The sequence below is a fragment of the Tiliqua scincoides genome, chromosome 1 (genome assembly GCF_035046505.1).
Source record: "Tiliqua scincoides isolate rTilSci1 chromosome 1, rTilSci1.hap2, whole genome shotgun sequence".
NCBI lineage: Eukaryota > Metazoa > Chordata > Lepidosauria > Squamata > Scincidae > Tiliqua > Tiliqua scincoides.
Genome location: NC_089821.1, coordinates 58,420,489 through 58,445,660, shown reverse-complemented (window position 1 = coordinate 58,445,660; position 25,172 = coordinate 58,420,489). Strand labels below are relative to the sequence as shown.

Genomic DNA, 25,172 nt, shown 5'->3' with positions numbered 1-25,172 from the left:
TGGATCTGGCCAAAATTACCCTGAATAAATTTCAGCATAATTCCAGTGAATTCTTCAGATTTCTGCTCTGGTCAGCTTTTTGTGCTCTGTATAGGCTAACAAGAGTCTTAGGCCAAACTACATGTTACGTTAAACACATCACTATGTTTTTAATTGGCATGTGACTTTTACGAGTCACGCTCGTATATCCACTTTGACTTTTACCTCCATGTAGCAAATGCACAGGACAACATGGTGGGGAGGGGAATATTTAATCAAATACCTCTTTGCAATTTTGCTGCTAAAAACTGTGTTCCCAAAGCAATTATGCAACCCTGGAAGTGCCATTTGTGGTAAATAGCACTTTAGAGTTAAATAGCCACTTCAGGGGCAGGACAGTGGTGCAAAGGTAAAGGGTTACAGACCCCTATCTCTGGGTAATGATCTTGATTGAAACCATGGTCCTGAGGCTGCTGCTATGCAAAAGCAAAAGCAAGCTTTTAATGGAGGGATTGGCAAACATTTTCGCCAAGGACTGCACTGCGGTCTAGAAATATTTTGAGGAACGTATCATGCTCTTTTCATAATTACAGTAATAGTTGTTATAGTTACTATCATAATTCCATGGTGTACCATATAGCACACGTTGTTGTAGCAAAAGAACTTTCCAGGTGCACAAACACTGTCTGCTGCCACCACTACCTCTGACCAACTCACCAGTCCAGAAGCACAATTTGCTGCCAGCAATATTGTGAAGGGCCAGATTCACTTTCCAGAGACTTTCCTTTGCCAGATTCGGCCAATGGGTCTTAGCCTGCCCTCCACCCACTCAAGAATATAGAGTCTAACTATATGTTAATGTGTAGTTTGGCCCTTGATTGCGAGTCTTGCACAAGGTATAATTGGATACTGAGGAGCCACATTCTTATCGGTCTCCTTTTTCTTACAGCACTGTCTAATTTTAGAAATAGCTTTGCCACTCACATCAGGCTTACACAGGGCAAAATTCCTTCTATATTTTCTCTGGTTGTTTTCATTGCTAATTTAGGTTTCCTTTCTACTGCAGGAAAAAAAGGGAGGAGAGGTATTAGGTAGCTATAAAAAAATCTCCGTTTAGATTCCATCTCTTCCATAGCTATGGCGTACTGTGACCTTGTTCCAAGAAATTCTTTGCTGCAAATTAGCAACTATCTATCCTGTTCTTTAAGCTATGCACAGCACAATCCTATCTTGCCCTGGAACAAGCAGGCCAGGAGGCCTGCACTGTATCTAGTGCAAGTTTGGGACCAGAAGTGGCTCAGCCGGAGGCAAGGGGGATACTCTTCCCCTTACCCCCGGATAAGCCACCATGGCCCCAATGGGTCTCCTCAGACTTGGGCCACCTCAGGAGCTGGCATATGACCAAGGACAAAGGAGTGACTTGGAGCCTTTCCGTGCTGTTCAGGGAACAGGGTTGGGATCCGGCATAACAGCTGGGTTCCAGCCTCACCTCCTGCTCCCTGCCTGCCCCCCAGGACCACCCTCCCCCCGCCTTCCTGCACCCCAGAACAGCTCCCTCCTGCCTCCTCCCTCCCCTCCCCAGATTCCTGTGTCAGCCAAGCTTGGCTGACGCAGCCCTCTCTCCCTAAGTCGGCGCGGAGGCTGGATGCAGCCTCTATGGGCTGGCGTGCATCCCTGCACTGGCCCAGCTGACTTCTGAGGAGGCACAAACATGCTTTACAGCATGTTTGCAACTCTCCTGGGCCAGCGCAAGGGACTTGTGCCAGCCTAGGGCACAGTAAGGATTACACCCATAATTGTTATATAGTTTTCCCCACCACACAAGTTACGAGCAACTGAAAATCAGCTTATAAGGAAAAGTTCTGACACAGTTAACAATTATATTCAGTGCGCAGTGAAGATGATAATACAGCTGGCCATGGCAGCAGTATCCATCCAGTAACCATTACAGCTCAGGAAGAAGTAGTAAACATAATGCCATAATGCTTTTTCTAATACCATGAGCATGCGCTGTGTGAATCGAATGGAAGCTGAAGATCACAGTGTGAGGTGACCACTGGAATACCTTGGATGATTGCCTTCTAGAAGGAAGGACCTGAGCTTTGCTAGAAATATCGCTGAGAAGGAGCAGGAATATTTCACAGTCCAGCTGTGAACCACCTGAGATTCTTTGGCATCCATTGTACCAGAATAATGTGGGTTGCAGCTTTGAGGTTGGCTCACAACCAGAACCTGCTAGGCCAATGGTCAGTGTACAGGAAGAATACCTTTGCTTGTTCTGCAAACTGCAGGAATTAAGCCTGAGTTTAATGAAAGAGAACCTACTCAGGTGATCTGCTGAGTATACACTTAATTTTTGTGAAGGAATAGAAGGATAGAATGGATTTACATATCTGTTTCACACACCAAGTCTGCTTTTTTATGACTCGAATGCATGATGTTATTCTCTACATTCCGTGCTGTTCGGGGAACCCCTGCTAATTGGGTAAGAGGCACTTTTTCAAGTGGGTGCTCCTTTTTTTAGCAGGGGGAGAGTAACTGGCCCACCTCACCACAGCACTGTCTGTTTTAGTGGCTGTCTGCTGGTATTCTTTTGCATCTTTTTAGATTGTGAGCCCTTTTGGGACAGGGAGCCATTTAGTTATTTGATTTTTTTCTCTGTAAACCGCTTTGTGAACATTTAGTTGAAAAGCGGTATATAAATACTGTTATTATTACATGTATCAAGTCACAAGCATAATTGTAATTGTTCCCAGTTATCTTGTTTACCAATGCGTGGCTGCTTTTGACTGGCTTGGCATCCATAGGTAAGTTAGTGGAAAAAACTACTTTCATCCATTCGCATGTGCACCTGCTGGAGAACATCATCTGAATAAAAGGATGCAGATTTAATGAACTTGTGAATCCACATTTACCGTAGCATGCTGTCCCACACACAGGATAAATAATGTATTATAATTCTATTTGTTGAATAAATTATGAACAATCCAAAAAAATTGGGAATATTTTCAGTCAACAGTAATGAATGAATCTCAAGCTATGTGCCTCTAGCAAGTCATCTTTTCCTGTTAGATAACTTGGCTGTCTTAGGCAAATCATACTCCCTCAGCCTAACCTACCTCACAGGGTTGTTTGGAAGATAACGTGGAATAATACTGCTCTGAGCTTCTTGAAATGAAATGTAAACATTACACAATGCATATGCATGCATCCACACACAGTATTGTGAATGCTTGCAGATGTAAAATAGTTTTAAAAATTATGCAATTGGGGTTTTTCTTTAAATAAATATTTTCTCCCCTTTGCACATGTATCTCTCCTACCCTATTGTGTTATTTCTTCTCCTCCAGTATATATAAAAAGAGGGAACATAAGAACAGCCGCACTGGATCAGGCCATAGGCCCATCTAGTCCAGCTTCCTGTATCTCACAGCGGCCCACCAAATGTCCCAGGGAGTACACCAGATAACAAGACACCTGCATCCTGGTGCCTCCCTTGCATCTGACATAGCCCATTTCTAAAATCAGGAGGTTGCACATACACATCATGGCTTGTAACTGGTAATGGATTTTTCCTCCAGAAACTTGTCCAATCCCCTTTTAAAGGCAGCCAGGTCAGATGCTGTCACCACATCCTGTGGCAAGGAGTTCCACAGACCAACCACATGCTGGAAATTAGAAAGCAAAGGCAATCTAGTCATATTCTAGGAATAAGACCTTTGTCTGAATCTCTAATACAGATCCAGGTCTAGAAAGCATTGATCTCTACCAGCGATCACCTCCTTGGTTATTGTACTGAATGGGGTGATGATATTTGTGAACTAAGACATTGCCTGTTTTTGCAGTTATTAGTGGTGTCAGGATATTTTCTTCCTCTATTTTATGTGTACTGAAATAGGAAGAATTCCATCTGGAAGTGAAGGGTTGGTTCAATGAGTTTGTAGATCAATTATTGTCAAAACTCATTTGAAATAAAGATAAGTTTAATATAGCCTGCAGAACAAACTGAGACAATTTAAATGGGGTAAGACAAGGGCCACAACTTTATTTCCTTTAAACCATGATTGGTTTAGCAACTAGAGGCAGAGACAAGGGCACAGAGTGCAATGAAATGCAAGCCAGTCTGTGCTTGTCAGCAAAACCTGAAAGGAAAGTGACATCAGGAAAAGCTGGTGTAGGGCAGAGTCTGCCTCCTTCATCTGCCCCCTGGGAACATGGACCAGTTTTGGTGCCAAATTTTGCTCCTAGACTTTTTAAAGAGGCCCATCCTTTTAAGACTCACTGGTGCCCCTTCCCACTGGTGCCTCAAAGTTCAGGCTCAGGGCTTGCTCATCCATGAGGCCATCAGGATCAGTCACCTGTGGCAAGGACATTGTGGGGAGGGTGCTCATCTCTGTCCATACTTGCCTCCACTGCTCCTTGTTCTCCTTCCACTCCCTGGTTAGGAAAAGAAGGGGGAGGCAGAAAAAAAAATTTGAAAAAATATTGGAATAGTCTTTACTCAGCGTGTGGTTGGTCTGTGGAACTCTTTGCCACAGGATGTGGTGATGGCATCTGGCCTAGATGCCTTTGAAAGGGGATTGGACAAATTTCTGGAGGAAAAATCCATTATGGGTTACAAGCCATGATGTGTATGTGCAACCTCCTGATTTTAGAAATGGGCTATGTCAGAATGCCAGATGCAAGGGAGGACACCAGGATACATGTCTCTTGTTGTCTTGTGTGCTCCCTGGGGCATTTGGTGGGCCACTGTGAGACACAGGAAGCTGGACTAGATGGGCCTATGGCCTGATCCAATGGGGCTGTTCTTATGTTCTTAGATTAGAGTGTTGAGCTAGAACAGTGGAGAGTGGGAAGAACAGAGTTGATAATGCATTGGGTAATGATTCAGCATCAGGAGGTTTTGGACCCGCTGTGCTCAGATTCCTGCTTCATGCCAATGTGCCACATGTCCCTTCTAGTTCCATCACGAAGCCAAAGGGCTGTCCACAGATCCATTAGAGTAGTTCTACCTGCTAGCAAAGATTCTTTGCTAAAGGGGAATGTGGTGGCAGCGGTACCAGTTGGAGTGGACAAAACAAAGGAATGGTCAGTCCATGAGTCAAAAGTAGTTACAACTGTTCATTATTCTGTTCCCTGGTTCACTATTGTTGTATTCCATCTTCCCAACATACACTCAAGTCCCTTGAGTATGTGTGTGTGTACTATAGTATAGGATTATGATGTTGATTTTGCAGTTTTGTTTATTGGTATTAGGGCCAACTGATTTCTTAAAGGCAAACATTGGTCTTTAGTGCATAAAGGCTGTATGCACTGAGGAAATGGGAATGGGGCTGCAATGGAAGACAAGAGGAGTAGCTGGCAGCTAACAGCTACTGACATGCTTTGAACATGCATGTAGCTTGAGTGTTTGCAGGAGAGTGTGCTATAACACGCTGAGTCTCACCGCTTGAGGAAGTGGGGGGCTTCACACCTGTTTATGATTAGGATGAGGACGCACCATTTTTAAAAAAGAAACCTAACATGTGAGCAGTGGCGTAACTAATGATCTTGTAGCCTGGTGCCAAGCTCAAAATGTTGCCCCGGAAGTGATGTCATACTTGGGCTTTTTAAAAAGTGAAAATTGGAACCCACCTCCTCCCCCCAGCAGCTCACCACCCACTTGCTCTACTGCCTCCCCCCATTCAGTGGCATCGCTAAGGCATCTATCTGCTACCTGGGGTCAAAGAAAATTTTGTAGCTCCCCCTCCATAACAAAATCAAATTTAATTAATGAAGTCAATAAAAAGTTATTGGTTCCATGCTGTATCATAATAACATCTCATTGGCACTCAGAACAATCAATCTCATAGGTCAGTTGTGAGTTAAGGAAATCTACTTTTTGTTCCATAAAGGCAGTTGTGTTTTCATTTTCTGGTTAATTGGCCATAACTTTTGATAGAATAGTGATATTCTAATGTGGTTTGTTTCTTTGCATTCCGCATGAAATTACCCTTCCAATGATATAATGGTATTATTCATACATACCAAGATTTTCACAATTTTGGTCACTAGTGTCAAGCTCAGCTTGTTGCCCGGTGAAACTGCTACCCCTGCACCCCCTTAGCTATGCCACTAGTGTCAAGCTCAGCTTGTTACCTCCCCTAAAGCTTGATGCCTGGTGCAACTGCTACCCCCTGCACCCCCTTAGCTATGCCACTGCATGTGAGATATAGCTCCTCCCCCCCAAAAATACACTTTGCCACTTCTGAAAGTCTAGTGCATTTTATTTTAGTGCTGCCACTGCCAGCTTGTTTTTGCTGTACACTTGTTTAAATAATGTCTAGCACATCAGAGCACAACCATAGTTTCCATGCCCCACCAATTCGACAAATCATATTTGAGCTGAAAATGTTTGCAGCCATTTGAAACCTGTTGGGGAAAAGTTCGGAAGTTCTCTATTTAACTGAAGAGAAAGAAAATTCCTCGTGACTTTGGAGACCTACGCACAGTGAGAATAGCAACTTCTAAAGTGAATTCTCTGAGCCACAATAGTATTGAATAATTTACCAGCTAGCTATGGGAAGAAATGTTTGCATTAAGCATTAATTAGATTGGTGGTATTTTCAAAGGCACAAAGGACAAATTGGCTTCTAGCTCTTTCTGAAAGCATTGAGAGTTCTGTGCCTAAATTCAATTTGGGCATTTGAATATTTGTTAAATCCATATTTGTATGACTCAGACCCTTTTTCCTAGTTCTTCTGCAAAATGAGCTACAATGGAATAAGGATTTGTGCAGCCTGGTACATTGAAAATATCTGTCATCATCTACTCAATTGCATTTTATGTCCTGCAGAAAAGGGAGATTTGTTAATTCAGATGCAAAAAGCAGATTTATCTTCTCAGAAGCTTCAAAAGTAGTTGGTTGAAGCAAATGTAGGAGATTGTATAGATATTGGTATATACTAATATTTATTTTTATTTGCTTCCTTGCAAATGGGCTTATCCTGAATTTTATCTTTTATTGTTTATGAATTTTGTGATGCCTTGCTGGTTTAACAATAAAGCAGAATCAGAATGAATCAATTTGAATTACAAGTTTACCCAACTATGCAAGAATTGCTGCTATCGTTTCCTCTTTTCCCTCTATCTCACTTTCATCCATCCTTCCCAAAATGATGATAGTAAATAGCTTAACTCCTTGAATAATGCACATTAAAATCCTATTTGGAATATATTGTTTACAACATTTTGCTCTTGATCTGTGCATCTGCTTGTAAGAGAAATATTGTTATGGCTATATAAAGAAGAAGTTCTTCCTTAAGAATTGTGAAAAGAAATTCCAAGAAAAGTTGAAATGATAGGGGATAATGATCAATAATAAAATACGTTTTATACCAAAATTCAGATTTAAGAAAGTTTTAAATAAAACCCATAAAGGCCCAAGAGTATGGTTCAGGTCTCAAGACAACTAGTAGTTCAAACCTGTGCATATCTACTCAGAAGGCTTACAGCCCAATCTTGAATTGCCCAGCGCACAGGGCTGCAGTGGCGCCGAAAATGGCTGCTGCAGCAGCCAGCACGCCCCAGGTAGCTGCTGCCACCTCCCTGGGAGAAGAGGACTTTCATCCCCCCCCGCTGGGTGTAGCGAGTAGCCCTGCAATGGGGTTGATGACCTGAGAGTCGGCATAGAATTTATAGCGTCTGTATTGGGGGGACAGTCCGACTTAGCGGCTCAGGATCTGGTAGAGCAAATCTTCACCAGTTCTGCCCTGCTCTCTCCCCTGGCATGCCTCTTCCCCGCCCTCCTCACCCTCCCTTCACCTTCCTCACCCCAGAACACCTTCCCCCATGCCCCCACCTGCCTCTCCACTGCCCAGTGGTACGTGTGACCACCGAGCGGCGGAGCTCCACCAGCACTAGCCCAGCACCAACCAGCCCTGAGCTAGCACTGGTGCTCCACCGGCACTACGGCCTGCAAACGTGCCTTATGGCATGTTTGCGACAGTGTGCGCTGTAAGTAAGCCAGTAAGTAAGCCAGTGCATGCTCTTTAGGATTGGGCCCTTAATTAGTTCAATGGGACATACTCCTTGGTGAGTGTGTTTAAAGATTGCTGCCTAAATTTTGAAGGAAAAACAAAAGTTGTATTTTGGCACCTTTAATATACTTGGATTGAAAAGTTGCTGTAATATTAAGGGCACAATCTTAACTATCTGTTAGGCCAGTGCAAGTCCCTTGCGCCAGCCCAGGAGGGTTGCAAAGGTGTGTAAAGCATGTTTGTGCCTCCTCAGGAGTCAGCTGGGCCAGTGAAAGGATGTGCGCCGGCCCTTGGAGGCTGCATTCAGCCTCTGAACCGATGTGGGGAGGGAAGGTTGCGTCAGCTGAGTTTGGCATTCCAAGGTGGGGGGAGGCCGGGTGAAGGGCGTTCCAGGGAGTGGGAAGGCAGGGAGCAGGAGGTGGGGCTGGAACCCGGCAGTTATGCTGGGTCCCAACCTCATACCTCAAGTAGCGCTGAGCAGCACCAAGCCCTCTTTTCTCCTCAGACTTGTGCCTCCTCTTGTGTAACATCCCACTGGGGCTGTGATGGCTTACCTGGGGGTAAGGGTAAAAGATTCTCCTTGCCTCTGACTGTGGCAGTTCTGTCCCCAATCTTGCGCTAGATACAGAGCAGGCCTCCTGGCCTGCCTGTTCCAGCACAAGATAAGATTGTGTTGCACATTACATAACAGCTTTCAGTATCCATAAAAGTTCAGTACGCGTCTCTTGGAAGTAGTTGGTATCTAACATGTAGGAAAGATCAGCTTCCTCTAGCTTGCCACCTCAGCTCTGCCACAGATGGAAATTCTATGTACACTGTGTGGTTTCTGCTATAGATACTTGCCAAAAGTCCATTAGCTGCTGTGGGAAAATTGTATCCACTATGGCTATAGTTGCTAATGGATATTGAGCACACAACACAATTAGCTTTCTAAGGGTGAGACAAGCATGTTGGCTCTAGGTAATTAAAGGGCTGGAAATCACAACCGGTACAAGGGATTCTCGTATAATGATTGGGTTTATTATGCTTAAAGGTGCATGCATGGAGCCAGTGAAGTCTGTCACAAACTAAATGATTGCTAAATAACTCAAAAGAAGATTAAATATTTGATGATTCCATGCAAAAAAGCTGAGGCTGTATAGTAAACCTATATGAGATGTTAGGCTATAGTACAGAAGATGCTCTACAGAGGGGGCTTATTAACTTCAGTGCAATAACCTCAGAGTTAAATGTATTGAAGTTCATTGAAAGAATTTCTGTACTGCTTTTAGTTGAGTTGTTCATGCTAAGATGTAATTTGACCATTCAGGATTGAATGGAGGCATCTTAAAATGGGGAAGAAGTTCTGAGCACTTTTATTAATTTATTCTCCTATAGGATACATCTGATATTTCTGCAGCTCCCCTTTTGAATGGTGTCTGCATTCCCTGACTCACAACAGTATCTTCAGACTTTTAGAAAGTTTCTTCTTGATTATTACACAGTGAAGTCTCCCCTACCTTCCCTTGAGAGTTGTAGTGTCCAAAGACGGCTGTCTTTTGGCTTGTTTACCTCCTGTGATCTATTTCCAACATACCCCTTTTACCTACTTATATTCTTTAAAATAATGGAGGAAAGTAGCCAGGAAATAGCCACAGATATGCATCCTTTGTAATATGGGAATTGTCCAATTATCTGAAATGCACAAACTATAGAAGGCCCAGACGCTACCATGGACCATCAGAGTTACCTTGGATAAAACTGATTGGGTGACAAAAACAGACTTCAGAAGTGAAGCTCCTACATGTTCCCCAGTGGTTTCCCTACATGTTCATGAAGGTTTTCTGATAGTGCATCACCTGCAGTGCATCACCTGCAGTGATGGGACTAAGTCAGGCATCACCAGGCATCACTTTTAAGTCAGGCATCACTTTTAAACAGGACTAAATTCTTAGGAGTGCATAAATTCTTAGAGTGCATATTTACTGTGTTTGTGTTCTGGAAGGTGGCAGCTCTGAAGAGTTCAGCAAACAAGTACCTGCAGAAAAAGGTTATTCTAGTTGAAAATGTGATCATTTATCTCACGGGTGTCAAAAGTGAAGTTAGAGTCCATGGTGCCTTTTGAGCACCAGAAGTGACATCATTAAGTAGTTCATGACCAGAAATAAGCACTTTGTTCTCACATAGGAACTCACTGGCTGCAAATGACAGAAGAGAAAATATGCAAGTATTGATCATATTTTCAAGATATGGGAGAACCAAATTATCACGCAGGACACTTTCAGCAGCACTTCCAACTAATACTTTTTCCCTACCATATAGAGCAATTAGTGACCTGAGCAGTAAATAACCACTGTCATCTTAAAACGGGCAATGGCCAGTCTGATTTAACTATAATGGTCACATCACCCACATCCTCTGATCCTTCCTCAACCAGCACTCACCCTCTAATGCCATGGTTCCTAAACCTTTTCAAGTGGCAGCTCCCTTGACCTACTCAGCCATTTTTTGTGGCTCCCCATTAGGGCTACAATCCTATGCACTGCATAGGATGGTGGGATTTTAGTGAGATTCTGTTGCTCCCCTGGGTTTAGGGAGGTTTCCACTGCTCCCCAAGTTGCCATGGCTCAGCTTGGGAACCACTCCTCTAATGCTTCCTCCCTCTGCCACTACACCTTGGCACTAAGCTTCTGACTTCCTTAGAAGCTTCACCTATCAGAGGTCTGCACACCTTGCCTGACTCCAGCTGGCATGAGAGAGATTACAACAAAGGAAAGAGATAAATTGGTGGCAACTTCTTTCAGCTTCTATTACAGCCATTTTCAACCACTGTGCTGTGGCACACTGGTGTGCCACAAATGGTCTTCAGGTGTGCCGCAGAAGTTTGGAGGAGGGTCATTTATTAGTAGGGCCACTGGGGGATGTGAGCCACCCACCAACAGCATGGTGTGCCTTGTCAGTGGTCAAAAAACTGATGGTGTGCCTTGACAATTTTAGAACCTTGTCAATGTGCCATGAGATGAAAAAGGTTGAAAATCGCTGTTCTATTACAACTTCGCAGCTCATTTGCAATTATCAATAATTCACAATTATCACAAGCCCAATTATCATGTGGGCCAGATAAGGAGCTTCCTCTGGCCTTATGTTTAATACCCCTGATTTATATTGGTGTCTAAAGACAGCAACATAAATTATATCTTTTAGAATTACATGAGTGTAAGATATAAACCTAAACCTGTGTGAATGCAGCCAAACATTTACAAACGTGCTCATCTTTGTACACTTGTCAGGGAGCTGTGATTAGTTGTAGCTTCCAGTAGCTTCCTCATGATTCAGATTCAGGAATCTTTTATTGGCACAAAATAAAACATAAAACAGAGAACAATACACTTATACAATACCTAAAACAGCCCCCATAAATCAAACCAATACATTGCCCTTACTCACTTATACCGCACCTCCTCAAAATTAAATAAAGAAATTTTGCCACCTGGCGTGTACATACCTCATCCTTTCCTAATAGCAGATAATGTAACACAAGGTCCTCCAACCCACATATGGAGGACAAAAGCGGCTTGACCAACTGCAAATGCAGATCTTCAAACTGTTTGCAAGTTAGGATCATATCCACTTCTTCATGATGGCAAGTTTGGGCTTGATTTATCTAAAGTGACCCTAAGAACCGCCCTAAATAAGTAAGTCAAACTGACCCTGGGTTGGAATGGTCTGAGCCTTTTTGCCAGCTCTAGTAAGCTGTTACATCAGAGAAATAGAAAAGGCTGTACACAGCTTCAACTGATTTTACTTCACTTTCCCTCACTTATTTAGATTTGTCACCATAAGCCAAGGGGTCTCAGAAATAGCACAGCCCTGTGATATGTAATTCAGTGTAGTGGCATCTGAGCAGCTTGGTCATTCATAGTTTTGCTCCCTGTGAGATAGAGAATAGTAATACAATCATTATATAGGTTGTAATTACATCCAGGGAGATGCTATGGGCTGGTTGATGTGAGTGTTGTATAGCAAAGTTAACAAATTGAATGTTTTTCGTAAATTATGCTGGGTTGAATTAGGCTTGTGATGTTACCATACATAGCCAGGAAAAAAAAACTTGGCACAAGCTGGTTCAACTCACTTTTCCAGGCTGTGGTTTATCATGATCTGAACAGAAGCCAAACCATAAGATCTACTCAGCCTACTAAAACCTTCTGAGAAAATCAACTTGACATCAGCACATAATGTTGTGTGAATTGGCTGAATGTATCGAGCATGTGAAGAGAGCTTGGTTAGTCTTGGATAAGAGCCAACATCTCCCACATCCTATTCTAGCATTTTAATGCCACATTCATTTGCACCACTTAACTATTTCTCAGCAATTATACCCTGCCTAGCAAGATTAGCTCAGAATTCATTCTGCAAAGAATAAAATAATTTTTCCCCTTCTTGGAAAAACACCGACATGCTATTTCTAATTTTGAGCTGTTGCCATCCAGGGTATAGTCTATTGAATTGCTTTTTTGTTGTTAAAACTGTGTTATAGAAATTAATGTCAACACAGAGTACTTTTTATTTAATTTGTAATAAAAAGTAGTCTTTCAGGCCTCCTAAACATTTGACCGCCACTGCGGCAGCGTGCTTAGTTTTTAGTGCCTACTTGCACACTAGCAATATCTTGGTCCCTCACAGGAATTGGATGCAACTTTCCAATAAACATATTTCTTTCTATACAGTTTTGTTTGCTGGGAAAGAGTTTTAAGGAGTCAAATAAAATAAAATGCTGGCAATTGGGCTTATGTTAGCTCCTGTTTACACGTAGCCTAAAATAAGCTGCAAATACTGCTGCAGAAGGCAAAATGTATAGGTAGGATACCTGAGAGCCAAATGAGGTGTGTCTTTAAATATGCTGCCCATCCATGTTTTCCTTTTCTTTTGTAAGGAGCAGCTGGGTTGTTGGAGAAAAGGAGCTGATAATCAGGACAGATTGGGACCAACATGTGGGAGAACTTCTAACCCTTCCTCCCCTACACTACAATCCCAACTGAAAATTTTCCCCCTGAAACTGCTGTTTGCCTGAAGAGGGAAGCTGCTGTTCAGAGCTGGAGTCACAGCGAACATTTTAAACAAGATTTTTTAAATCATAATAATCCATGCACATTGTAACAAATGTACAAGACATCATTTTGTTTACTGTTTGTAACAGAGTATATTTACCTTTTTGCTGTAATGGCTCCCAAGGTGATTTACAATAAAAATAAATTAAAAAAATTGCTATTAAAACAGTTAAAGTCAGAAAAATAAATCGGCAAATGAATAGGCAAGAAGCTTAACCAAATAGTAGCAAAAGCAGGATAATCAGAATAAGCCCCGCCCCAAGGAGGAAAAAAGAAAAAGCCGTATCAGAATATTTGCTTAATTCTTAATTTATCTCAGAAGACATTAATAATCTGAAGAGTAAAGGAAGATCCTTAGGTGTGCTGAGATCCACAACTGGTCACTGATAGCATGCAAGCCATTGTCCAAAACAGATTGTTTTGTTTGTTCTTCTTTCTGATATGCAATCCCATCCACCCCCACCCCCATATTTAAATCAATTCTTTCTGTGTTTTACCTGCCAGTCTTGATAGCTTTCCTAGACCCTGGGCTATAAAGGCTGCAGAATTAGTTGTGGGAAGTTTTCCACATAATATTTCAGAATGGCTTCTCTTTCCATGACTTTGTTCCCATGGAGATTGTTGAGTTGGGTCCTGATATGAGCAAACCTGGAGAAGAAAAGAAGGAACTGGCACCAGAGTTTACTCCCAAATTACCACACCATATAACAATGGTTTCCAAATATTTTCAGCACCATGATTCACTTTGTTCTCTGCGATGGCTTGCAATGCTTTTTGAAGTGCTGCAATGCCTTATTGGGAGACCTTGGAGGCTGTTTCCTAGTTGCACAGGGCCCACAATCCACTTTGTTGGCCTTTGCGGGCCTCAGAATGGCCCTTGGAAGCAACCGGAAGTGATTTTTGGTCAAACTGGAAGTTTTGTTCACAAACTGAAAGTAGCTTTCAGTCTCCATTCTGAGGCCCATAGAGTGGTCATGGGCATGTGCAACACGGAAGAAGCCTCCAGGGCCTCCCAATAAGGCATTGCAGCACTGTGAAAAGCATTGCATCAGGCCCAGTGCATTGGGCTTGTAATTCACTGCACATGGGCTCGCAACCATTGGGTTGTGACCCACAATTTAGGTAATGTGGTCATATAAGATATAGATTGCAGCCAGTCTTTTATGTGAAATTGCAAGGGTGTGTTTTCCTATCCAGTACCAAAGTCGAAGCCTAATAAATGAAGTGTGTAAACCAGAATTTTCATATCAATTTCAGTAAGGTTGGGAGATGTTTGGTGAATGTTTTCATTGTTGAATACATAGCTGTCCAGCATCACAGAGGAAGAATTCAGCTGCCATTTTAGTTGCCTATAGTTTTTTAACTGAAGTTGGATAGAGTGTTGCATGACTCCCTGAGGGTGACTGTCAGTTCCACATGGTTGGCAGACCAACAAAGAAGGCTCAAAGTCATTTTAGCCATCCCTCCGCTTTCAGCTTCTGGGAGCAGTCACATCTGTCACATGTGCATCTAGCATTCTTGAGTTCTGAAGGAGAGCTGTTTTCGTGGCAAAAGAGTGAACGAATCCCAGTTGATCCATTCTTGCTTGCACACTCCCACATGCTGAGGAAGTTGGACCACTGTGTTGAACTCGGCTTTGGGCAACCAAGTTGACTTTCAGGGTTACCTGCGGTTGTTGAAATTATTGATTTTAACAAAAGTGTTCACAGTGCAGTGACTGCTGTTCTCCCACAACTTTTACAGTGCCCTGAAGTGTGCTGTACTAGTCACTGTTGGAGAATTCATTCATTCATTCATGCTCTTTTTTTCTACATGGAGAGTAATCAAGTATTTACAATCAGTAAGGGCGCAATCCTAACCCACTTTCCAGCACCAACATAAGGGCAATGCAGCTCCGAGGTAAAGGAACAAACATTCCCTAATGTTGAGGAGGCCTCCTTGAGCGCCACCCAACTGCAGAATGCAGCACCCGCACAATTGGCACCGCGATGCCAGTGCTGGAAAGTTGGTTAGGATTTGGGCCTATTTCTAGCATTTGCCACATCTGCATAGCTATGCAAGTAAAAAAAATGTGCTTATGTCCACTCCATCATGTATGACATATGTGATCAAGTACACACTCTTTTCTACAGCGAGATTAACTGACCAAATAAACCCTTCTTCCTACACAGATATTCATCGAAGCAGCCTGAAGCATCATTCAAGTACATGATGTGGTCTTGTAAAGTGATACAATTTTGTGGAGAAGTTTTTAATTTTATTAGTTTTGTATTACAACAAACCTTGATATTTGTAGTGTTCTTTTGATTATCTGCCTGTTTCATGGAAGTTAAATGCAGGGCTCTTTGTGTCCTTACTGTAGCTTAAAAGACTTATATGACAACATTGGATGGATAAGTGCCCCCTGCCATTACTCAATGGATTGAAGACCTCTTAACTCCTATCAGTACTTATGGCTTGTTGATGGCAACTACATATGAATACATTTCTGGACATTTGGAACTTGTTTTAGACATAAATGTAGATTGCTCATTAATATTCTTTGTAATCTTTATGTATTTCATTTCCATTATGTTTATGTTTCTTCCCCCCCCCCTTTGTTATTTATTCACTAATAAAGGAGAAGGGGGAAAATATTTATCCAAGTTGGGGAAAGTGTTTTATCAAACTATCCTTCATCCTACTATTCTGGCAATTGAATGGAAGGATATTGACCTGGTAATATCTTAATGATGTCTTACCATTTAAAATTCCAATTTAAAGGAATTTAAAGAAAGCCATTTCTGGTGTTAATCAAATTGATCTCAGCCAAGGAAGTCTGATTGCCCTTTTGCTTTATTCTTCCTTATGTTTCATAAGGAACATTTTCTAAACCTTTCACATTAAAGTCACATTATGGCTATAGGGTATAGGAAATTATATCATTGTCATTAGCCCATGTAAAATAATGGGTCATTAACAAATAATAATTGAAAAGAAGTGCATGTTCCTCCAAGTACTACATAAAGCAACTCTACAAAAAGGCCATCAGCTAGTATAATTAAAGATTAATAGACTCACAATTATAAAGCATTTTAAGGGTAATGCTAGACTAGTTTATATTAGCATTCTTATGAACATAGTATTGTGTGATTATTTGTATCATATATACATTCATATGTATATATGTATATATGTATATATATACATATACATATACATGTGTGTGTGTGTGTATAGGTATCATATGTATGTATATCATATATACATTCTAGGGTGTAGCAAAAGTGTCCCCCAATTCAGTTCTATTATAAGTAATGAATTGAGGGGCATTTCAGAAATTGTGGGTGTGTGTTGAGTAAATTGTTCAAAATATTTGGGAATGGTCTTACATTTTGGTGTTAGTGGTGCAGTTCTTTAAAAAAATTATTTTGCTGCAGCCAGCCAAATGGTGGCTGCCATTTTTCCCCTCAGAAATACACTGGGAGCATGGTGGGGGGAGGAATGAAGTTTCAACCAGGAGCTCATTGGACCTAATATAAATTGCGGTTTATTTTTTATAGAACTGGAGTAAAGATGGATTATATTAATTTCTAATCATTTTCCAAATAAGACCTTTCTGCATGACTTGTGACCCAGTAAAACGAGCATAGACCTTCAGCCCTATCTGATGAACTGCCAGAGCCTTGACGACGACGATAACTGGTATTTATATACCGTCTTTCTGTTATTGGATTGCTCCTTTGACTTTATTCAAGGCGGTTCACACAGGCAGGCTTTCTCTAAACCCTTGAGGGGTTTTTTACAATAATAAATAGTTCTATCTTTCAAGAACGATCAACATTCCAGGTGGATCTTTTCTCAGTTTGGTGAACGTTCTGGCTACAGTTGCCTCCCACGCTGACAGGCTCCTTTCCCTCTCACAGAAGAAGCTTCAGAGCCGGCTTCTCTTTCTCTCAACCAAAAGGGCTCAGCTCAGCTTGTCAGCTTTCTCAGGGTCTCACTGCTCGTGGAAGCTTCCTATGGTATTGAACTGGTGACCTTCAGGTATTATCCTCAGGTTTAACAGCAGCTGTACCCTCTAAACCAGACCTCCTGCCCAATAAACTTTCTGTTTTTGGCTGCCTGCCTGCCATTGCAAAAATACAGGGGCTATTGAACCATGTGACTGGGGAGCTGTATTAGTTACGATGGGTCACAAGTTTTATAGTGTTGAGCTGATACTATACCTAATTAATCTACTGGTGATAATGGGAAAGTCTAAACTCATAGAGTTCTTTTTTATTATTATTTAGGGGACAAAAGTCCTCTACACTTCAGAACATAATTGGTCAGCAGATTTTTCACCAATCTTCACTTTGGAAAGGTCTCAAATCTGTTAAATATAAATTGAAGCAATACAGGTGTTCCCCCATATCCACGGGGGTTTTGTTCCGGTCCCCCCATTGATGCAGAAACCGCAGATACAGGGGAACCCTATATAAATAGCACCCCCACACCCATTATCTTTGTTTTTGTTTAGCAGCAATGGAAGCTACAGTGAAAGCAGCAAAGGAAGCTTCCTCAACAAAAGAACATTCTTGCTGAACTGAAGGAGGCACATGTTACAGAGAGGAGACTAACAGAACTTTAACAGGAAGCAGGACAGTTCTTGTTTCCTGTTAACATTCAGTTAGTCTCCCTTTAGCATGTAGGCTAGTTGTCTGCACATCCTGTTCTTCGGTTCCACAAGAATATTCCTTTGTTAACAAGAAACACCAGTGCTTCTATTGCTTGCTGCTAAACAAAAACAAAGGAAATGGGTGTGGGGGCTGCAGGGGGTCCCCCCCCAGATCCACTGATAACTGAAACCGCAGATACCAGATCTGCAGATAATGTGAGATGCCTGTATCTTATCAGACTAAAACTTCAGTTTGTTTGTTGGCCCTCATCCATCCCAGAACTGCCTCCATATATCAGTTACAGGTTTTTGCTGGCTGCACTGAATTAGATTTCTTGAATGAGAGGTAGAGCTGGGTGTCATTTAGCATTATGACACTTTAGTCTAAACCTCCAGATGACCTTGCCCAACTTCATCGACCCTCTGAAAGAAGGAGGGGAAGGAGCTGCTGCCAACTGTTCCCCCCATTTCCCTACTGAGTTGGGTGGGGTGGACCTGGCACTCACCAGTAATCTTGGGGGCACAGGAGTCCAGATCAGGACTCCATGGCCCCCACAACCTTGTGCTCACACTGAACACAGGAGTGTTGTTGTTTTTTTTTCCTTTTCCAGAAACATTTAAGAAAGCATAAATGTGATTGTGATGATGAAAAATGATCCCTGAGCCAAGGGAAGTGAGCTGGACTGTACGGATCAGGAGGATGGAGTTTGGAGCACTAGTGTGCTCTGGAGGTGAAGTGTCAGTTGCCATAGATAAGAAAGCAAGCAAGCAAGCTTTCTGTTTGTGGCATGTAGGAACTGTACATCAGTCTGTAGCAAAAGTGGTGTGTATGTGAGGGACCAGATATATCATATGGCATTTCTGAAACGGAAGACTCTGTGTGCAGTGAATTCTGACATTTCCCTCTGAAATCAAGCATGATGCTATGACTGCATAGAAAGAAAACAGAGAAAGTCAACATACAAAAGCATGTGTCTCTTACTATCCCTTCCCCAGGAAGGGAGCGCTCTCTCTCTCTCTCTCTCTCTGTGTGTGTGTGTGTGTGTGTGTGTGTGTGTGTGAGAGAGAGAGAGAGGCTTCCTTTACAGATGTCTGGGAGAAAGAGAGCTCCTGCTGTGTTTTGTAGCTGTTCTGAATGAGATAAGCCACATCAAAAAAGAAAGAAAAATAACTGATTGTGTTCAAGAAGACTGGTTTCTTTGGGGATTTTTTTGCGTGTGTTTGTTTTTCCCCTCGTGTAGATGCATTCCTTTTTCATATTTAATATTTAATAGTATTTTTACATTTTGTTTTTCTGTCAGTCCTTCTAAAGAACTCCATAGTTTCATGTTTTAGTTTAAATGTTAAAAAGCTGCAGTGAAGCTTTATTTATCAACTTATTATAACTTGGAATGCCTGTAATATTTCAGTACGCTTTGCTGTCAAAATTGTATTCTTTGAGCTTTGTTGTCACAGGTTGTTCACCCTTAAGTGGAATTAATATTTCAAAAGGTGGAAATGTTTTCAAAGTGAGCCACAAACACATTTGCTTCTGCTACCGATTAGAAATTTGACATTTTTTATTTTCTCAGACCAGGATTTTAAGTGTGGAGCTTAAAGCCTATTTAAATTACCTCAGTTCAGTTCTGTGGCTCATCAGTTGTGCACCATAATGAGGACTGATCCTTTGTTAAGAGAGTTGGCCTAATTATATTATTGTTAACTTTCCTTATAGGGTTTGGGCCCTTTTCCACGGCAGGGCTCTAGTTAGTTCATTTAAAAACAAACACACACAAAAAACCTTGCAGACTTAACGTTAGCAGTTTGTTCATTATTTAAATTTTATTTTTTGACTCCTTGCTTGTCAAAATGTTCAAAGTTGGCTTAGGATAGCAACCTTAGCTACTTTTTAAGGTTTCATCCTGAAAACCTAAACAGTGTGCTTTAGCTTTCTCTGTCCCCCCTTTTTTCAGAGATGGGGTTCTCTTTGAGTCAACATTTTTTTAAAAGGGAGATTGAAAGTTATAATAAAAATTGCGGAGATGACACAATGGAGCTTTTACTGTTGTAAGCCGGTACAGTCTAGTTTGTATTTCCCTGACACCCCCATCCAAACCCACATTTAAGACTACTTGAAAATGGCTGCTATCTCAAACTCGCCTGTCTATAGGGAGCTATGCTGATTTTTGTGCTCGATTGAACACTTTGTACTAGACAGGAAGACTATTTGTACCATTCATGTATATTTGAATTGTTGCTGCTTTGAACCTCTGCTGATCTCACAGGTTAGAGGATGCCTCTGCATGCGCAATAGCCAGCATATGAAACTGGTGGCTGAAGAAGCATAGAAATGTCTGACAAAGAGACTCTTGAACAGAAATTGGTTTGCTCAATACATCTGAGCCATTGTTCTTTTTTTAGTATTGATATTAGTATGAGAACAGGACTTTTGCTTCATGAGGGGTCATTTGCAAGAGCTACTTGTCTCTCATCAGAAATAATGACTCTCCCTGCCAGTAACTTAAAAAGATACCATGTCTTTGCTTCTGAATACAGAGGGAAATTCTGACTTCTTTAAGCCTAAGCCATTTATGCCCAACATTGCATATATGCAACAGGGATCAGATATGTACACCTGTGGTCTGGGCAGAAATGAGCTAAATGTATGGTAACTAGATTGTTTTGCTGAAATGCTAACAAATTTAATGGGGAATTACTATAACGGTTTTCTCCCACCATTCTTCTAGGGAACTCAGGACTTCCCCTCCATGTTGTCTTTCTACCTTCTTTCCATCTAGGACTTCCTACCTCCATGAGGTGGGTTAGACTTAGAGATGGTGACAGGCCCAAACAGGCTTCATGTCTGAGCATGGATTTGAACTCAGGCCTCCCTGATCTAATCTGACTCAATCTGGAACTGACCACTCCAAATTCACACTGCGTATACATCCTGACCCCTTACTTCCTTGTTAGGCCTAGACCAAATTGTGCAAAAACCCATACGGAAATAGCTGTTTCCCATGGAATAAGTGCATGTTTGCCCATGTGGTTTTCCTTAACTATGAGACTCCTGTGGGTCTTTTTTTGTCCATATAGTAAGCAGGATGTTGGGTGGTTTCTCAACTAGTATTTCCACTGTCAGAAGTCCCCTCTGCAAACCAAACTTCCTAAGTGACTTGGAGGAGCATTCAGCTCGCACAGGGACCACTTGCATGAATGGAATGCTCCTTCCATTCACAGAGGGAGAGAACTCCTGGTGGTTGAAGTGCTAGTCACCCATAGATGACTGTCAGTTATTTAAACTTGTATAACTCAGAATTTTAAGCAACCACAACTTGAATTGAGATCTGTACTTGCACTGAAGAATACCTGTTGGGTATCTTCCTCATTGCTCTGTGCAGTATTTCTATCTGGCACTCCTTAAGGGGAGTGGCCCTTGAATGGTCCCTGAAAGTGCCACAGTGATTGCAGCACTGTGGGGAACCTTGGGCATTCCCCTGTACCTGGAGGTGTCCTGCAGTCTCCCAGTGGGTCCTGGAGGCTTGCAGCCGCATCCATGACTGTCCATCCATGACTGTCCATGCAGCTGCAATGAGCTGATCTTGGAGCTCACTTTATGCAAAGTGAAGTGAGCTCCAAGATCAGAATGGATCTCATTGCAGCAGCGGGGAGAGTTGTGGATGCAACTGCAAACTCCAGGACCCCCTGGGAGGCTGCAGGACACTCCCAGGTACATGTGAATGTCCAAGGGTCCCCGCAGTACTGTGATCATTGCAGCGCTGTTAGGGCCAACCCCTACTCCTGCCCCACCCCCGCAAGTACTCGCTAGCATATTCTTTAAAGGTGGCATATGTACAGAAGTCACTCTGTATGAATATCCACGGTATGCCCGTGTGGATTAGATACAGAGAGAGCCGATAATTGCCTGTCATTTTTATAACAGCACAATCCTATCTTGCACAGGGAACAGGCAGGACAGGAGGCCTGCACTGTATCCAATGAAAGATTGGGGCCAGAAGTGGCTCAGCTGGAGGGAAGGGAAATCTCTTCTCCTTACCCCTGGGTAAGCCACCACGGCCCCTCAGACTTGCGCCACCTCAGGAGGTGGCACAAGTCCTAGGAGAACGGAGCGGCTTCAAGCCACTCCACGTTGCTCAGGGAATGGGGTTGAGATTCAGCATAACTGCTGGGTCCCAGCCCCACTTCCCGCTGCCTACTGGTCCCTGGGACTGCCTCCTCCTGCCCTCCCCCTGCCTCAGAACACGTCCTTCCCACCTACTCCCCAGACTCCTGTGTCGGCTGAGCTCAGCTGACGCAACCCTCCCTCCCCACATGGGCATGGAGGCTGGATGCAGCCTCCGTGGGCCAGTGCCACAGCATCCCTGCACCAGCCCAGCTGGCTCCTGAGAAGGTGCAAACATATTTTACAGCATGTTTGTGACCCTCCTGGGCCGGTGCAAGGGACTTGCAGCGGCCTAGGGCACAGTTAGGATTACACCATAAATTTCTTATAGTTCAGGCAACTGGATGACTTGCAGAGCTGACCTTACCAAGGATTCTTTACAATAACATCCATTTCTCTTCCTTCATTTTTGCTGTTTAATTGAGCAGGATGGTCCGTGTATATTTTCCCAAGAAAGATGATTCAGGCAGAAGGTCTGCTTTCATCCTGTGTATTTTCTTTCTGCAGCAAAGTGTTTAAATTGCAAACCAGTCAGCCTGTCCCTCTTGATATATTTCATGTACAGCTTGCATCATGAGAGTGCTTCTGGGTCCTGAGAGGCATCAATATGCCACTGAGCTATGGTCTGTGCATATTCAGTGCCAGTCACCTGACTGCTGTGTTTGGAATTGAAACAAGGGTCCTTCCTAGCTGAAAGAAAAGTGTATCTGCAGACTGATTGGCAAAGGCATGGCTCCAATGCTGACGTAGTGGACTTGCATAAAGTGGGATGAAAAACAGCATTCATGATGCACATAGTGCAATTGAAACACCTTGGCTGAAGTGTTGTCTTTTAAAAAGGCAAAGTAGAAAACGTGAGTGGATTGTTCCTCCCACATTCTTGTGTGGAAAAACTGGGGCACAGAGAACTGTTTGCAGTATTGCCGACTCCAGTGGCTTATGTTTTTCTGTCTCCAGAGAACATTTGCCAGAGCTGTGGCCACGCAATAATATTTCCTCTTCAAGAAGGCTAATATTGCTAGCTGAATTTAGGTGGTGAATGAAATTGAGCCGCTGTGGCCTGTTTAATGGTGTGGATGGGGGCTCCCTAAGTGGAGAGGCTGTCCAGGGCACTCAGTGATAGTAACATTCCTTCTTAGATATACATAGAGAGCATGTATCCACACCAGACCCTCTTACAACCCAAGCCTGTGCATGTCTGCTCAGAAGCAAGTCACGCTGAGTTCAGTGGGACTTGCTCTCAGCTAAGTGTGTATAGGAGTGTAGCCATAGTGCACTTTCCCTGAGTAGCCTCTCCCAACCCAGTAACCATCCATCTGGCTGATAGAAATTATTGTGAACCAGCATAAATGGTGGACGCTTGCAGTCCTGCCTGCAGTCTCTAATGTCTGGCTTTTAACATAGGATGCCTTGCATGAGAATGGGAAGATACCTGTTCTTTCCAGGATTGGTTTTCTGTGTGTTTGACTGTGTGCTGTGGCACCACGTTGGGAGTGCTGGGAACCTGCTGTGAAGGGGAACTGAGGTAGAAACAAACTCAGCTGTACAATCAAATGAATGACATGTCAAATCAGAACAGTGAAAAAGTAAAGCATAGAAATCCCCACAGTAGGGAATCACTGCAGCAGCCCAGACATGTCAGATAAGATTGGCGGGGGGGGGGGGGGAGAAGCAAAGAAAGCTTAGGAGTTTGTCTTACATAAACAAACATCTTGTACAGGACTAATATGCTCCCTGCTTTTGGGGATGATTACATGTCAAACATCTGTAAATTCCAGGACTCCTTGCTAAAGAGACAATAAATTCAAAGAGCCAGTGGCAGCCGGGATGATTACAATCCCACCCCATGCACCTCTGTAGCCAGGACAGAGTGAGATTGCAATTACCCAGGGGAGTAAATCCGGTTAAATTTAAGACACATACAGCATTTCTTCCACCTGAGCACTGATTGGTTAAAAGCAGCTTGAGTGGGATTTGCTGTGAAGAAGCCAAGGGGAGGTTTTTATTTTAAAGAAGGTGATGGGGGGTGCAGTAGTGTATTGTGAGAGTAAATGTGATTGGCTGGGGAGGGGGCACGAGCCGGAGAGAGTGCTGAGCAGGCATTCATGAGATACAGTAAGAAAAGCGTCTTTCGCCCTGTCTCTCGCTTCAGATGCAGGAATGGACCAGAGAGCTGTGACTGTGTTAGCAGCACAGAGAAAGCATGACTGGATTGGAATCTCAGCGGAGTGACAGCGCTGTGAATGAGCTACCGGTGATAGGCTTCCTCTGTGCAAGGGAGACGGGGAGATTATTAAAGTGAGCTGCGCATTTTTGGGCATAGCAATGTGGCCAAGAAGAACGGGGCACGGGAGCTGCTTGCCTTTTGGATAATCTCTGATTGTAGCCTTGGCTCTGTGCAGCATTCCTTTCTCTCTCTCTCTTTTTTCTTTTTGGAGTGGCAATGTGGAGTCCAGCTTTTCTATGGCACATGGGATAAAAAAAGAAAGATCACACTTGTTCTTCTAACCAAAGCAAAATAATTTATTTGGGTGCAACCTCTCTGTCTTTTTTCTTCTTTCCCTTTCTGATGGTGGAGGAGGGGGAGAGAGTGACGCCACAGGGGATGTTTTCAATGCAGGAGAGACTTCTCAACAAGTAAGCACGTTGTTTCCTAACTCCTGGCTGAGCAGACTCCAGTCAGCTTTTGCAGCACACGTTACTCTTTGACAGGATGACAGGCAAAAGAACAGCTGACACAAAACAGTAGGGGGGAAGGTGAGGAGAAACCAAATAAGAAACCACAAGCTGCCCCTCACAAATAAAATAAAACCTCCAAATTTGCGGTCAGTCACAATTGTGGAACACTTTTGACGTCGCCATGCGCAGGTCTAGCACGGATGAATCAACCTATCACAGGAGCCCGTCTTTGGACAGCAAGGATTACAGTTTACCAAATGGCGCTTTCCGCCGCTACAGCAGCATGTATGGCGGCCAGTTTGGGGCTGCAAGCAACTCTTTTTTTGGATTCCACACCAACCCAGGCCCAAAGGCCACCAAGGCTAAGTACACATCCCCCAAGGGGAACAAGTATGTGGTCTTTTACTTGGATCTCTCCTTTATTTTTCTTCTAGAACTGAAGAGGTGCAGCATGGCTCACAACTGCCTGCAGTGCATTAAGTACCTCATGTTTGTCTTCAACCTTCTCTTCTGGGTGAGTATGTTTTCTGAGCCTGCAATTTTTTCTTCATTGACTCATGAGGTCTAAAGATGGTTGGTTGGTTTTCTCCAAACTTCTGGGGAAA

The 25,172-nt window shown here is 42.9% G+C and overlaps 1 protein-coding gene across 9 annotated transcripts in view; it reads left to right on the top strand.

The window, feature by feature from the left end:
- Positions 1-25,172, top strand: part of TSPAN4 (tetraspanin 4) — a 375,697-nt gene that overhangs the window by 68,875 nt on the left and 281,650 nt on the right. For 5 of the 9 annotated variants that reach the window (XM_066610292.1, XM_066610268.1, XM_066610277.1 and 2 more), the window contains exon 2: positions 25,002-25,081. In XM_066610292.1, the coding sequence (XP_066466389.1) occupies positions 25,019-25,081 (63 nt within the window). In that variant the 5' untranslated portion in view covers positions 25,002-25,018. The other 4 variants (XM_066610251.1, XM_066610259.1, XM_066610311.1 and 1 more) reach the window with 3 other exon arrangements.